The 14,611-nt window shown below is 41.2% G+C and overlaps 1 protein-coding gene across 2 annotated transcripts in view; it reads right to left on the reverse strand.

Annotated features, from left to right (window-relative positions):
- The window catches only part of Rab3gap2 (RAB3 GTPase activating non-catalytic protein subunit 2), an 86,266-nt gene extending 73,128 nt beyond the window's left edge, over window positions 1-13,138 (reverse strand). For both annotated transcript variants that reach the window (XM_036201881.1, XM_036201880.1), the window contains exon 1: window positions 12,894-13,138. In XM_036201881.1, coding sequence (XP_036057774.1) covers window positions 12,894-13,005 — 112 coding nt within the window. In that variant the 5' untranslated portion in view covers window positions 13,006-13,138. The remainder of the gene's footprint in view (window positions 1-12,893) is intronic.
- Between the last annotated feature and the right edge of the window lie 1,473 nt (window positions 13,139-14,611).

The following is a 14,611-nucleotide window of genomic DNA, read 5'->3' on the forward strand; positions in this document are numbered from 1 at the left end:
TAAACACCATGTACCAAACCTTGTAGTAGGAGCTAAGAAAAGTGTAACACCTCCATTGCTCTAAAAGAATCTAGGATCTTATGCAGGATGTGGACGGACACTTAACTACAACACACATGAGTGCTGTAATTACTACAGTACCTTGGACAAGAGAATGAAATATTTCATAAGTATACAAATGCATATATACACATGCTCTGCAAATAGTCACCATCATTATTTGTCAAGACTTTGGTTTTATTTTTTTGTATTTTTATCAGTGTGAGTACACATGCATGTAAGTATCTGTGAGGATGAATATACATATGTGTGTGAGTGACCATGGGGACCAGAAGAAGGTTGGAGCTGGAGTTAGAGGTGTTTTTAGGCCACCAAATATGGGTGCTAGAAACTGAATATGGACCCTCTGAAGACCAGCAAGTGCTCTGAACAGCTGAGCCATCTCTTTAGCCCCTATTTAGTTCTGAGATAGGTCTTGCTACAGAGCTCTGGCTGACCTTAAACTGATGGCCCTCCTGCCTCGGCCTCCCAAGACTGGGATTACAGATACATGACACCACACATGGCCAAAATAGTGTATTTACAAGGTAGCTAGAAACTTTTCAAATTAACTGGAAAAACATGAACATAAGGCAAAAGCCTCAAGGCACAGAACACTGATGATGACTCTACATGCCCGAGTGCTGCACGCACAGCAATTCACTGAAACATCACAAGGTTCCTTTACAATGTAATGTTACATGAGAAAACAGATTCATTAACAGTTTAAATATCTTGGCCTAGGTCACAGAAGTGAGCGGCAACCTAGTTCAATTCTGTCATCATTGCACAACTCAAGTCCTTGAGACTCGGGCTAACTTCCTTCCATGTGGCTCAGGGACAAAGACAAAAGAAACACTGTTAAAGGAGAAGAGGAGGAAGACACCAAGCCCAGCCACCCAGCTACACGGCAAGTCCACGAGTAAGAAGGAAAGAAAATCACGTAGAATAGAGAAAGATTAAAGCCTAGAGGCGCAGGGTGGTGGTAGCACTCACCTTTAATCCCAACATACAGGAGACAGAGGTAGGTGGATCTCTGTGAGTACAAGGCCAGCCTGGGCTACAGAGTGAGTTCCAGGAAAGGTGCCAAAGCTACACAGAGAAACCCTGTCTCGAAAAACCAACCAACCAAACAAACAAACAAACAAAAAAAGCTCAGAGGCAAAAGGTAGATGGGATGGATAATTAGTTAAAAAAGCTGGCTAGAAACAAGCCAAGCTAAGGCCAGGCATTTATAAGAAAGAGTAAGTCTCTGTGTATTTATTTGGGAGTTGGGTGGCAGGCCCCTCAACGAGCCAAAAGAATTTAAAAAACAAAAAATAAAAACTACAAGGAGTGGTGATACAAACCTTAAAAACCAGCACTCTAAAGGCAAGGCAAGTAGATCTCTGTGAGTTTGAAGACAGTTTGATCTACATAGTGAGTTCTGGGCCAGCCAGGGCTACACAATAAGACAATGTCTTAAAACTCCTTTGGACAATTAAACTTTGCTTTTTTGGCAATATAATTCATTAAACACTCTCTTCATTTTACTGTATCACCAAAACAAACAATCTCACTGTGGGTTGACTGAGGCAACTTAGCCAACCTATTAATCCTTTTAGAAGCCAGGCAGTGATGGCGCATGCCTTTAATCCTAGCACTGGGGAGGAAGAGGCAGGTAGATCTCTGAGTTCAAGGCCAGCCTGGTCTAGAGATCAAGTTCCAGGACAGTCAGGGTTACACAGAGAAATTCTGTCTCAAAAAAACTGAAAAATACAAAACAAACAATCTTAGAATATGCATTGTCTCTTTAAGCAAGAAATTTAAGTCCATGGTTCACATTTAAAATTGCTATAAAATTATGTAAATATCAAACAACTTCGCAAAATAAAAGCCCTTTAAGAAGTCATTCATTCATTCATTCATTCAGTAGCATCTTTTCCATGTTTGACACTAGATACAAAAGAAAGTTTCCAAAGACCTTAGTTCAAGCACATAATCTCTGTTGAACCCACAGCACGATAAAAAGGATTTTATTTTTCCTTTATATTAAGTATAAAAAGAGCCTGACTCAATTCACAAATGACTCATACAATCAGGCGGAAGACAGTAGTTATTTGGATTTCCTGCTTCTACAGAGACCCAGTATTTCTTCATGCTTCAATTCAAAACATGCCCCAAGAGAAATACATTATTTGTTTCAATAAAGGTTTTACAACTGAAGGAAAAGAAGAATTAGTTGGGTAGCTCCTGCTATCATGGGAATATTTTCTCAAAGTCATTAGACTATAGATAGATTAAAGGGTATTGAGGAGACAGCTTGGTGGGTAGTGTTCATTGATAAGTATGAGGACCTGAGCAATCCCCAAGACCCACATTTTTTAAAAACTGACATTTATATCATTAATAGTGTTTCTTTACAGATTGATCATTGATAAGGGTTATAGGTAAGCAAAGCAATGTGTTTAACATTAAATTATGAACTATATAATTTTATGTTAAGATGGAACATTTCTGTAAAACCTGAGGTCTTATAAAGTTCATGTGATCATGAGGATTAATCTGTTTACTGTATTATCAATTACAATAAAGAAAAAAAAGCCACATTCCAATGCTCACTAGTACATGTGGCCAATGACTATGGTGTAAGACAGGGCAAGTCTGGAGTAAGGAATGATGTATTATCAGGCTGCCTGTGGTGGATTCCAAATTTTGCCTTGGAGAGTTACAGGCGCTTGGGCAGTTTGATTAATCCCTTGCTGCCTCACCTTCCTCTTTAGCAAGGTGGAGCTAATAATTGCATCTGCCTCAGAGAACTGTGACAGTGGTGTGAGGCACTGAGGACTGAGACTAGTCACTGTACAATAACCAACCTGCAAATACAGCATTCTCATCCACACTCTGCCTTTGCCTACCCTATCATGTTAACCACATGTTAACTATATTGTTATCTTGCCAGAGGTGAGTTCTTTAGGGCTCATAGTAATCCTTCGGGAAGTTTGCTTGCATATTTTATATCTAGGATCAAAACATCCTTTTAAAAACAAATTTTCCATGAAACACTGTAACATTAATGAATTCTGTTTCACTTAGTAAGGCAAAGCAACTTAAAAGTTGTAGTGGATAGCCATCCCAGCATTGGCCTGGAAGTTCCAACCCCCACTGAGGCTTCGGTAATGGTCACGCCCACAAGGCGGGGCGGAGGAGGAAGCGGAGGACCAAGGAACCTGAAGAGCTCGCTCTCTTGGTTCCCGGACTCTGGACGCTGGAGGTAGACCGAGCAGTTATCCAGAGAACACCGCCGGACTGCGCTATACCCTTGCCAGACCCTGTAACCTACCCCTTCATTTGTAAGTTACCCCACAAAATAAACCTCCCTTTTAACTACGTGGAGTGGCCTTAATAATTTCACCAATAAAAAGTACTGATTCCTAGCTTTAGTTTTTATTAAGGAATAACAGGAAAATGTGATATTTCTGGTTGAATTCAAGTGTAAGTGGCAGATTTCATTAGGAGCAGAAACATCCTTAGCAATCAAGTTGAAAGCATATGCTGGCTATGGACTGAAGAAGTGTTACATTTCACATCTACCTGCACAAACAACATCTACTTTAACAATTAAAAACAGGACAGGGTTGGGGATTTAGCTCAGTGGTAGAGCACTTGCCTAGCAAGCGCAAGGCCCTGGGTTCAATCCTCAGCTACAAAAAAAAAAGGACATGCCTTGTTACTAACAAAAGACCCTGAGCCAATATAAAGTCAGTTTGCTCACTCACTTACTTTAACAGTCTTCTTGAGAGTGCTAGGAAAAAATAATCATAAAGGCCACTGAGTTCCCAACAGCATCCCACTCTGAAGAAGAAAAGAACCTGTTATTGCTCAAATATTTTTATCAACAGTAAATAAAAATATAAAGGCAGATTAATAGTAGCAAGCACTCTTGGAAACATCTAAAGATTACAATGAGAATGCTTCTCAAACCTTGTTACTTCCATATCATGATTCATACCCAGACACTGCACCTAAAGAAGTCATTTCATCAGGACATTTCCATAAGCAAATATGCCAAAGGTGCATGCGTCAGTGGGCTTTCCCATCTGCCTTGCTTAACCTAATGACAACATAGCATTGTAGGATATACAAGATATGTGTACTTTGTTTGGACTCTTTAATCTTTGTTTCTACTACTCAATCCCTACCCCTGTGTTTGTCTGTCTGTTCCTCTCCACTTCCCCATGTGTGGAGAGTGAGAGAGAGAGAGAGAGAGAGAGAGAGAGAGAGAGAGAGAGAGAGAGTATGTGAGTTGAGACAGGGTCTCATATAGTCTAGGAAGCCTTGAATTCATTATGTAGCCAAAGTTGGCCTCAAACTCATAACCTTCCTGCTTCTGCCTCCCAAGTGCTATGATGAAAGGCATGGGCCTCCACATACAGCCTCCCACATCTCTTCTGAGGCATGAATTTCCTTTAAATTTTATTCTCTCATATTCTAAATAAAAATTTCCTTAAAATTCACAGGTTATCGATGTGTTTCATTAAGGGGTGAATTTGAGCTTAAAATATTTTGTGTATTTAAGTTATTAAAATTACCCTTCATTTGTTTCATGCCGCATCTTGAATCATAACTTTTCTTTAAATAAAAGAAGCTGATCTCCTACCGACTTCCATGGCATAGAGAGAAGTAAAGAGCAAGAGGTTCTAATGAAGAGAGGTAAAGTGACATGTGCACTGACCGCTAACCTGACTGACTGCTAACCTGACTGCTAACCTGGCTGACTGCTAACCTAACTGACTGATTGCTAACCTGACTGCCTGACTGCTAACCTGGTTGACTACTAACCTGACTGACTGATGCTAACCTGACAGACTGCTAACCTGACCTTTGAGCCTACTATTTTAAGAGCAACCACTATTCACTACTCTGAGTGGTCTAGAATCAGAAAAAGTACCAGGAGGGCAGGCAAGCACCACCACACTGGGCTCCAGGTCCATTATTCCTGTTCTCACCCTTATCCGGTTAAACATTTTGCCTCAAAGAATAAAACTAATGACTCTCAGATGCAACAACTCTCTCCTAGAAAGAACGTTCTCCCTGAGCATGCTACACCACTCTAAAATACTGTTCTCTGACTTGATAAAGGAAACTTCAAACCACAGAGAAAATATCCTCCCCCAACACAAATGCCTTATTTAGGGTTATTGCCAATGAATGAATCAGTCTGCTAACAAAGGCCTTCTGCTTTCTACAGCTTTATTTCATCCCCCAAATACATTATTCTACCTTACTTTTCAATAGTCTGTAGCTCTAAATGGAGAGCACATTTTTTCCCATTTAACAAGAACCTGAAGCTAGAAAGGAAATTGAATTCCGTAAGTGGACACTTAATTTGACAGTTATTTGTATGAGTGTGCCAAGAACAAAAATCGAATGAGAAACTGAAAAAATAAATGTTAGAAGAGGGGAAATTTAATTTTTATAGTCTAAGATCTTAATACAAAAGCAAATTCATTTCCATCTTTATGTATTGCTTTTATAAGAAGAATCTTCTAGAACCTATGATTTGCAGCTTATTCACAGGGTTCAAAAGCCTCCGGTGGGTCCTTTCAGCTCAGAGAAGGCAGGCACCACCAGGCAGGACAAAGTCAATTACAAAGAATAAAGAAGCTCTTAATGCTCTGTGCCTCAGAACTCTTAGACTTTTTCCATTTCTAAGGACGTGCAAAATGGGAGATAAACATCATTTCAGCAACCTAAAATAAGGATGGCATCCTGTGTTCAACAGCTGAATTAATTTCTTTCAAATCAACATTATTAAAACAGTGTATCTCCAAGGTCCATATTCATTACAGAAATCTAATGCTGCCTCCCATTCTCAAACAAATGACCTCCCCCATATCATAAAGAACACAATTCAGATAACGAATTAGAATGACAGAATTAAAACCATCATACAGCAGAAATAAAGCATAGCACATTTTCTGGGCTCAGATAAGAATCATCTAAAGTTCACAAAAATAAGCATGCTCCTTTTGCCCAAAACCCTATGAAATCTTTAGGCTTACTTCTATTAAGATGAACAGATATACAGGCATAAGGAAACTTCATATGCTCCAGTTTCCTTTTGTTTCTATGAATTAATATATTTATGATGCTATAGAGCAGTATTTATACATTAATTTTATTATTAAAAACATTTTATAGTCTAGGAGGCAGTGGTGCACATCTTCAATCCCAGCACTTGGGAGGCAGAGCCAGGCTGATCTCTGTGAGTTCGAGGCCAGCCTGATCTACAGAACAAGATCCAGGACAGGCACCAAAACTACACGGAGAAACCCTGTCTCAAAAAACCAAAAAAAAAAAAAAAAAAAAAAAAAAATTTTTTTTTAATATACTCTTGCACAGAAATTACTTAAAAAGGGGGGGGGGTTGTAACTTAAAAGCGCATTGAGTTTGATATGTAAGCCAGAACATATTTATAAGCAAGATTTAGATTCTGGGACCCAGAAGAAACATTAACTTCATTTACTGAGCCATATTTTCCTTAAAATTAAATCATCTAAATGAAATTAGTATTAATCTTCCTTCTTACTCTTGATTTATCAGTTTTCATTGGGCTAATCCTTAATCCTCATCTAGGCTTTAGCAGTTCCCCATTAATGGTAGTGACTACATTTTTCAATTTGTTCAATGAGGTGCCTGTTCCCACATTAATCATGAAATATTTTGGTTTTTATTAAAGCACAGCCATTTGGGCAAAACCATAATCTAAATTAAATGTACAAGGTGCGTGTGGACTATCATCCAACACCAATCTCCTGTGGCTTTATAAGAAGCCAGGAGGAACAGGAATGATGAACACCAACACATAGAATAAGGAATAGGAGCGGGTTCTAGGGCTAAAGTTCAAATAAGTTCCCCAGTGGTCAGGCAGTTGGCTATGGGAGCCCCTTACTGAAAGGCTGTCATGAAAGAGGTAGTCATACATAAGAACCATTGTGCTTCCTATTTACTGTAGTTTTCTGATTTGCTACCAAACCCTTTGATGTTTGGGTTTAGATTTTTTTTTTTTTTTTGGTCAGAGCTGAAGACCAAACCCAGGGCCTTGCGCTTGCTAGGCAAGCGCTCTACCACTGAGCTAAATCCCCAGCCCCCTACTGTAGTTTTCAAATGGGTCAGCACTAAAGGCAAATAATATATCGCATATAGTAAAAGAACTTACCGTTAATTCTATCTAAACCTTTCCTCCCTAGTTTCCTCCCTTCGCTTTCATATGTTTTATTATCTCCCACAAAAAGGGCCCTGAACCTCTCCATTTCTTTCTTGCTTCCTGAACAAATAGAATCCTATTTAGAAAGTGCTTGTCTCTGCACATACTTTGTAGGGCACTCTACCTTTTCTCCTAAAAGTTTCAGAGTTGTGGGTCTTCTGTTGAGGCTGCTGATCCATTTTGAGTTGATTTTGTCTAGGGTAGTAGTTAAGGACTGAGTTTCATTCTTCTACACATAGGCATCCAGTTTCCCCAAAGCACATAATGAAATTGTGTTTTCTCCAGTGTACACTTTTTGGCATCTTTGTCAAAATCAGGTAACTGAAAGTTACTCATACCTATCCCATTCTATTAATCTATGTGTTTATTTCTGTGACAGTACATGCTGCTTTTACTACTATGATCCTGTAATAATTTTAAATCCCATTCTATGTTGATCTATGTGTTTATTTATGTGTCAGTACAATGCTTCTTTTATTACTGTGATCCTGTAATAATTTTAAATCAAGTATGGTAACACTTCCATCACTCTTTTATTCAGGGATGCTTCAGCTAGCCAGGATGCTGTGTGCTTCCATATGAATGACAATTTTTGTTTCTTATTTCTGCAAAGAATGGGGCTGGAATTGTGATCAGGGCTGCAATGAATCTGCAGATTCTTTTGTTAAGATGGCCATTTTCACAATCCATGAGCATGGAGGTCTTCCCACTTACCAGTGTCTTCCTCCATTTCTTTCTTTCATGTCTTCAGGTTTCCCCACAGAGGTCACTCTCTTCACTGGTTAGGTTTGTTGTTGTTTGGAGGCTAGTGTGAATTGAGCTGTTTCCTTCTCAGTATGTTATAAAGGAAAGCTATTTTTTTTTAAATATTAATTTTGTATCTTGAGACCTTTGCTCAGTGTCTATCAGCTCTAAGAGTTTTCTGGCAGAGTCTTCGAAGATTCTTATCTGCAGCTCCATACACAAGGCACAGAAGAGTGAACCCAAAATAACAAGGCTGAGGAGCATATGCCAGTATGAAATGTGACAAAGGCATAAAAATTAATGAAACTATTCTCCACATATCCTACAGACTCCAGTTCTTCATCTTCCCTCCTTAACTTTTCTAATACTCAACTACTTTCCTTGTGCAACTCATTCTTTATATTTAAAATAAATCCTCTGAACACTAGCTGAATCTTGCATCATAGTTGTGGGGTTATTGTTTCAAGTGCACATAAAGAAAAGCTGAACATTTTAACAATATCACTGAGAACCTGTAATAGTTTAGATGCATAGTAAAGAAAAATATCATTGTTCTTTGCTTCATAGTTAGCATTTCTAAAATAAGGACAACATCCAGCTTACATATATTGCACTGTACTCTTGAAAGTTGCTAAAAATAAAAAGAAAGTGCTCTGCCCTCCACACCCTCCAAAAATAGTATGTGAGGTGACAGGTGTGCTAAGTTGATTGTAATAATCATTTTTACATGTAAATCATATATCAAATTCCACACTGTATGTCTTTAATACACAGAATTTCTGCCAATTATACTCACTAAATTTAGCATGAAAGAAGAATTCCTAGTTGGGGAAATGCCAACCCTTCCCAAGTGTACATAAGCAATATACGCTCATCAAAAATCCCAAAGTGAATTTGGCCTTTAAAACTTAATAAATTCTAAAGCTCAACTGGGAGAGAAATGTGTAAGACTAACCCTATGATATTCTTCAGAGATGAGTAACTTGGCAGAGACATCTATGATGCATTAAAATGGACAACAATCAATAAATTCATCAATGGAACAGAAAGGAGTCCAAAACAAAAGCAAGTAGCAAGTGTGGCTGCCTCCACAAGACCTGTATAAGATCAAGCCAGCAACATTCCAGCCCAGATGAGAAGGAGGCTCATAGGATTTCACCCCTAGAGAGAGCTACTGGCAGTTGGCTGCTGGTGGAGGAAAAAATCAGTTTCCTTGGGAGTGCATTTCCTGAGTTACCCATGATCCAGTGGATGTCCCTATACTTATGTGCACATGGGCAGTTCTAATTGGACTCAATGGGTTATTAAGGAAAAAAAAAAAGGACTTGAAGTTGGGAGAGGGACATGGGGAGATCTGGGAGAAGTTGTTTGGAAAGTGGATGAGATATTTTATTTATACATGTATGATGTTCTCAAAGAACAGACAAATAAAATAAAAAAATCTTAAAAACAAAATCCTTTCCTATTGATAAAGTTAAAGACAAATGACAAATGAGTATAAATATGTAAAAAATATAAGGATAACATATGATGAGCTTTTATAAAATAGCCCTATATAACAGCCATGTACAAAAATCCAATAGAGAATAGATCAGACATGAGTGTAAGAGTTAAAGCTACGAAGCTACTAGAAGAAAACATAGAAACACTTCAGAATGCTGTGTGAGTAAAGATATCTGAGGGTAGGATCAAAAGTGCTGGCAACGAAAGCAAAAACCAACCCAAGGGGTAACAGCCAAGAAATGACAGAACGATGGCAACCCACAGACTGTACAAAACTCAAGCAACTCACCAGCAACATAGTAACGACGATCATCCAATTAAACAATAACAGGGAGAGACAAAATGTCCAGGGAATGTAAGAAAAACTGCTCAACAGCATTAACTGTCAGAAAGTCACAACCACAGCTAGAAGAGTTATTATGAAACAGCAAGAGCAAGAGACCAGCAAGGATGTGGAGAAACACTCTTGGTGCAAATATAAATTAAATTAGTACAAATTAGTCTAGCTATCAGAGAAGACAGCACAAAATTCTTTACAACTCTAGAAACAGAGTTGATATAAGCCTGCATTCCCATTACAGGATATAGAACAGAGGAAATCAGCATGTTGAAGAAATACACTCCCATGTTGATTGTAGCACTGGTCAAAATAGCCAAGATAGGGAATTAAGCCTGGAGATCTACTGATAGATTAGTGAAGGAAATGTAATATACATAATGGAATGTTACTGGGCCATTAAAAATGAACTTCCCTCATTTACAACAATACAGATGAAACAGCAAGGAAATAATGTTAAATGAATTAAATCCAATGCACAAATACAAATACCATTTTTTTCTCATAATGTGGAAGTTAAAAAGTTTAATAGTCATAGTGGTTCATTTCTATAATCTCAGCACTTGGGGGGCTGAGGCAGATCTTGAGTTTAAAGCCAGACTGGGAGAGCTCCAACCAGCTAGACCCTGTGCTAATACAAACAACACCATCATTTATTTCATAAAGACAGACAGGCTAGAAGAGTGGTTGGCAGAGGCTGGTAAAGCTGTGAGAATGGTGGCAGAGGGCTCGGAGAGAGGCTGGTGAGGATGTGACAATGGTGACGGGTTATGGAGAAAGAATGGTTAATGATACAGAGGAGGTGTGAACAGACAGGAGAGATTAGTGTCCTAACACACAGCACAGTAACTACAGGCGACATTTCTAGTTTTATGTTTCAACATTGCTAGTAGAGAGGATTTTAACTGTTCCCAACAGGGAGAAATGATAAACATCCGAGGTGATGGGTATGCCAGTCATCCCAGTCTGATGGTGACACACTCATACGTGTACTGAAATGCTGTCATTTATAAATACGTACCCCTAGACACCAGTAAAATATGATTGTGATGACAGCACCTTTACCTGCTGAGCCTTCTCACTGGCCCAGAATTACTGACTTTAAGTTAAAGGACAATTTTAACAAATCATTGTGGATTACAAGAAGGAAAATGTGACTTACATTCTACCTTTGAAGCTTACTAGGGCTATTGTTGCAACTAATTAGAAGAGGCCGAGAGCGGAGGCAGAAGGAAGTCTGTTAGCAGACTGGTGCCATGGCCCAGGCCGAGACAGTGGCCTGGACCAGGACAGTGGCAGTGGGACAGAGATTTGCTTCTCTGCTCCACATTCCCTGTTTCTCACCCCAAATCCGCTGTCCTTCAGAGCTAAGCTCCCTAAAACGACTAACTTCACTACCCATTTTCCAATCCCTCCAACACCCTACAGACACACCTCTGGCCACTATGCCACTGAAACAATGCAAAGGCCCCAGCCACGTCCATCTTCTCCAAGCCACTGGGCACTTTCGTAGTCCTACCTGGCCTCTGTCGCCACCCTTTACCTGTATCAAATCCTCTTCTCCGCTTCTGAAAGATTTCCATCGCCTTGTGTTCCTCTCCCTGCTTCTCAATCAATTCCCTGCTTCCTGACTCTCCTCCACAGGATACTACAGATCTTCAACAAGTTCTATAAATGGGGTCCAATGAAAATCTGACACCTTCAATGCTCTGATGAGCACCTTTGCTGGTATTATAGCCTCATCTCACACCCTCCTCTCCAGTCATTCAGCTTTTTGGGGTTCTTTAAACACCAGAGCTGTTCAGACAGACCTGCTTCCTCTTCCCATGCTTTCTCTCACTCTTCTATCTTCTACTTCACAGGGAGGTCTACACATCATTACTTTAAAGAAGTGCCTCATAGGGGCTAGAGAGATGGCACAGGGGTTAAAGGCACTTGCTGCTCTTCCAGAGAATCTGAGTTTGGTTCCCAGCACCCACTTCAGGTGGCTTACACGCACATGTAACCCCAGCTCCAGGGGGCCTGACACCCTCACTCACCTGCAGACACACAGGCAGATGTTACCAGTGAATTATAGGTCCTACAGTACAGAAACTACCAACCTTAAATGGCATGTAGCACCAATGATTGGTACAGACTATTCATTCCTAATTTGATATATTTCAAACATTATTCTTCAGACAGACCCAAGCTGGCCTTGAACATGAGGCTGAATCTTCCTAGTGTCCTGTGATAGCTTCTAATTTCTGAAAGGGTAAGTTTGGGTTTTGTTTTGTTTTGGTTTTTACGGTGGTTGTTACTGGGTTTTATATCACCCTTCTGCTTTAGCACAGAGTAATAACAACACTATGCTACAAAGCAAAATGTGTTTCATACCAAAAACAAGAAAGCAGTACAAGACATACTCCTTCAAAAGGAGAAACGAAGGAACATATAACAAATCCTAAAGAAATACACAGCATCTAATAACCCAGCCCTGGGGTTTACTGAGCTGAAGAAGTGTTTGATGGTAATAATAGGCAGAAGGCTTCTGTCCTCAATAAACGCCAATTAACTTTTCTTGGCCATGTCGCTATAATTTTAGTTCCTACCGTGGACTCTCCTTCACTCCCTAAGTGGCTACTTTTCTTTTGTGGGAGTTTACCCACCACCTTAAAAGCCCCTCACTTGCCAATCAGCCATTTATTCCGTAAATATGAATGGCAGGCAGGAGATGGAAGAACAGAGAGGGTGGGGATGCTAAACACTTTGGGAAGGGGTGGAGCAAAGGCCACAGTCCCGGGGATGGAGAAGGGTGGACGCTGGGGACAAGCCCAGGGTGGAGGACTGATGTCTGGCAGGGGCTGGGGCGGAGGATGCGCTCCCGGAGCAGGTGGTGTGCAGAAGAAGAAGGCATGAAGCTGGAACTGGGAAGGAGGGGGGGGGGAGGGGTGACGGGCAGGCGACACGGCGCTAGACGCACAAGGCTGAGGAGACGCCGAGGGGGGGCTCTCCGCCGCGTCCCGGTCGCCGGACACTTACTCGGGTCCCTCCTCAGGGCGCCGGGGGTCTCCTCCCGCAGCTGAGGGAACAGGAAGTCGCGCGCGGACTGCAGGTCCTGGAAGGAGCAGAACTGGACGATGGAGCAGGCCATGGCTGCAGGGACCCCGCTCGCGGGGACCTCGTTCCCTAGCCACGCCCGGCCCACTCTACCCTGCGGCTGACAGCACGGAGCCCCGAAAGCTTCAGCCACCCGGGGGGCGGGGACGCCAGACCGGAAGCTGTCAGCGCGCCCCGAGAGGCGGGCCCGGGTGCTGCGCAGGCGCAAGCCGCTCCGGAGCCGCGCATGCGCGGGACGACCCGGCACCGAGGGAAGGGACGTGTGGCTCGCGGTCGGTCGTGCGGCTGAGAGTCCGACGTGGCCACTGGTTAGGTCCCCGCCTTGCGCCAGCCTGTCAATCTGGCCTTCCTCCAGAGGTGATCTAATTGGACTTTGCGTGGGCCTTTGAGTCACCCAAGCAATCTTGTTGTGCTTCTGCGGACACGACCTAGATAGTTCACAGATACGGCGGTTTAAGCGGAGTTTTGGCAGGTTGCCCGTGAAAGTATAGGTGTCTTGAGAATGTCGTGATTTTCTTTTAATATGGAAGGCTATCCTCAGCATGCAGTATACACTTGCACCAAAAAAAAAAAAAAAAAAAAAAAAGTCTTCTTCACCCATTCCTTCGTGTGCTCAGGAGGCTGAGGCAGGTGGATTTCCGGGGGTTCAAGCTACTAACCCAGGAGCAGTGTAACACAGTGTCTCAATAACAAGGCTCAGGAAAGCAGCTCCATAAGGGCTCATATTAAATACTGCTATAGATTGCCACGGTACTGCGAAAGCCTAATGTATTAATGTGAGCTGCGCTGTATTAGATTATTTTTTTATTAGTTTATTCAACTGCTCAACAAATGTTCGTTAGTATTTTCTGTGTTAGCTACACACTCAAGGTGCTGAGCTTCAGGGGGAAAAAAAGGACATGCTCCCATGGAACTAAGAAGCTAGTGACTGACACAGACCGAGCGAAACTATTGCTCAGCTAACTAAAATTGGGACAATGCTGCTAGGCGGGAAAGAAGTAGAAAACACCACGGCAGAACAAAGCAGGGTGAGGCTGGCCTGCTTACTTTTCCTTTGAGTTTTGGACTAGAAAAGCACCATCCTCATAGATTACTGAAGGACTGGGATCCGTTTAACCCCTTATATACCAGGTCTCTAGCATGGGATCTGCCAGAGTTGACTCCTTAATGCACACTTGCTGAAATGTGTACACATAAATTAAATAGATCAACCCGATTCTTTCATGTGGGTTTAAAAGTACTTTTCCATATGTTACCTAACTAGGCGGTCACAAATGCATCTTCAAAGAGTCTTGTTTCTTTGAGATACGTTCTAGCTATGTAGCCCAGGTTAGCCACCAACCTTCAGTTCCCCTCAATGTCCGATCTCTGAGACTATAAGTGTGTACCACACCATGCCTGTTTTAGAAAGTATGTCTTATCCTAATTTTTTAATAGAGAAATTGCTCTAAATGGCTCTGAGAAGGCTCTGGAAACCCATTTAAGTTATTTTCTAAGGTATATAAAAAAAAAAAGAAAGGTTATTGTGTAGGTGTTAGCACTAAGGCCTGTAGCCACTCATTTCCCAAAGGAAACCTAGGTGCAGTCCACTTTTCAAGAGGCAGACAATATTACAGGAATCATTTTAAGACTCAGATAGG

The sequence above is a fragment of the Onychomys torridus genome, chromosome 11, assembly GCF_903995425.1.
Source record: "Onychomys torridus chromosome 11, mOncTor1.1, whole genome shotgun sequence".
Lineage (NCBI taxonomy): Eukaryota > Metazoa > Chordata > Mammalia > Rodentia > Cricetidae > Onychomys > Onychomys torridus.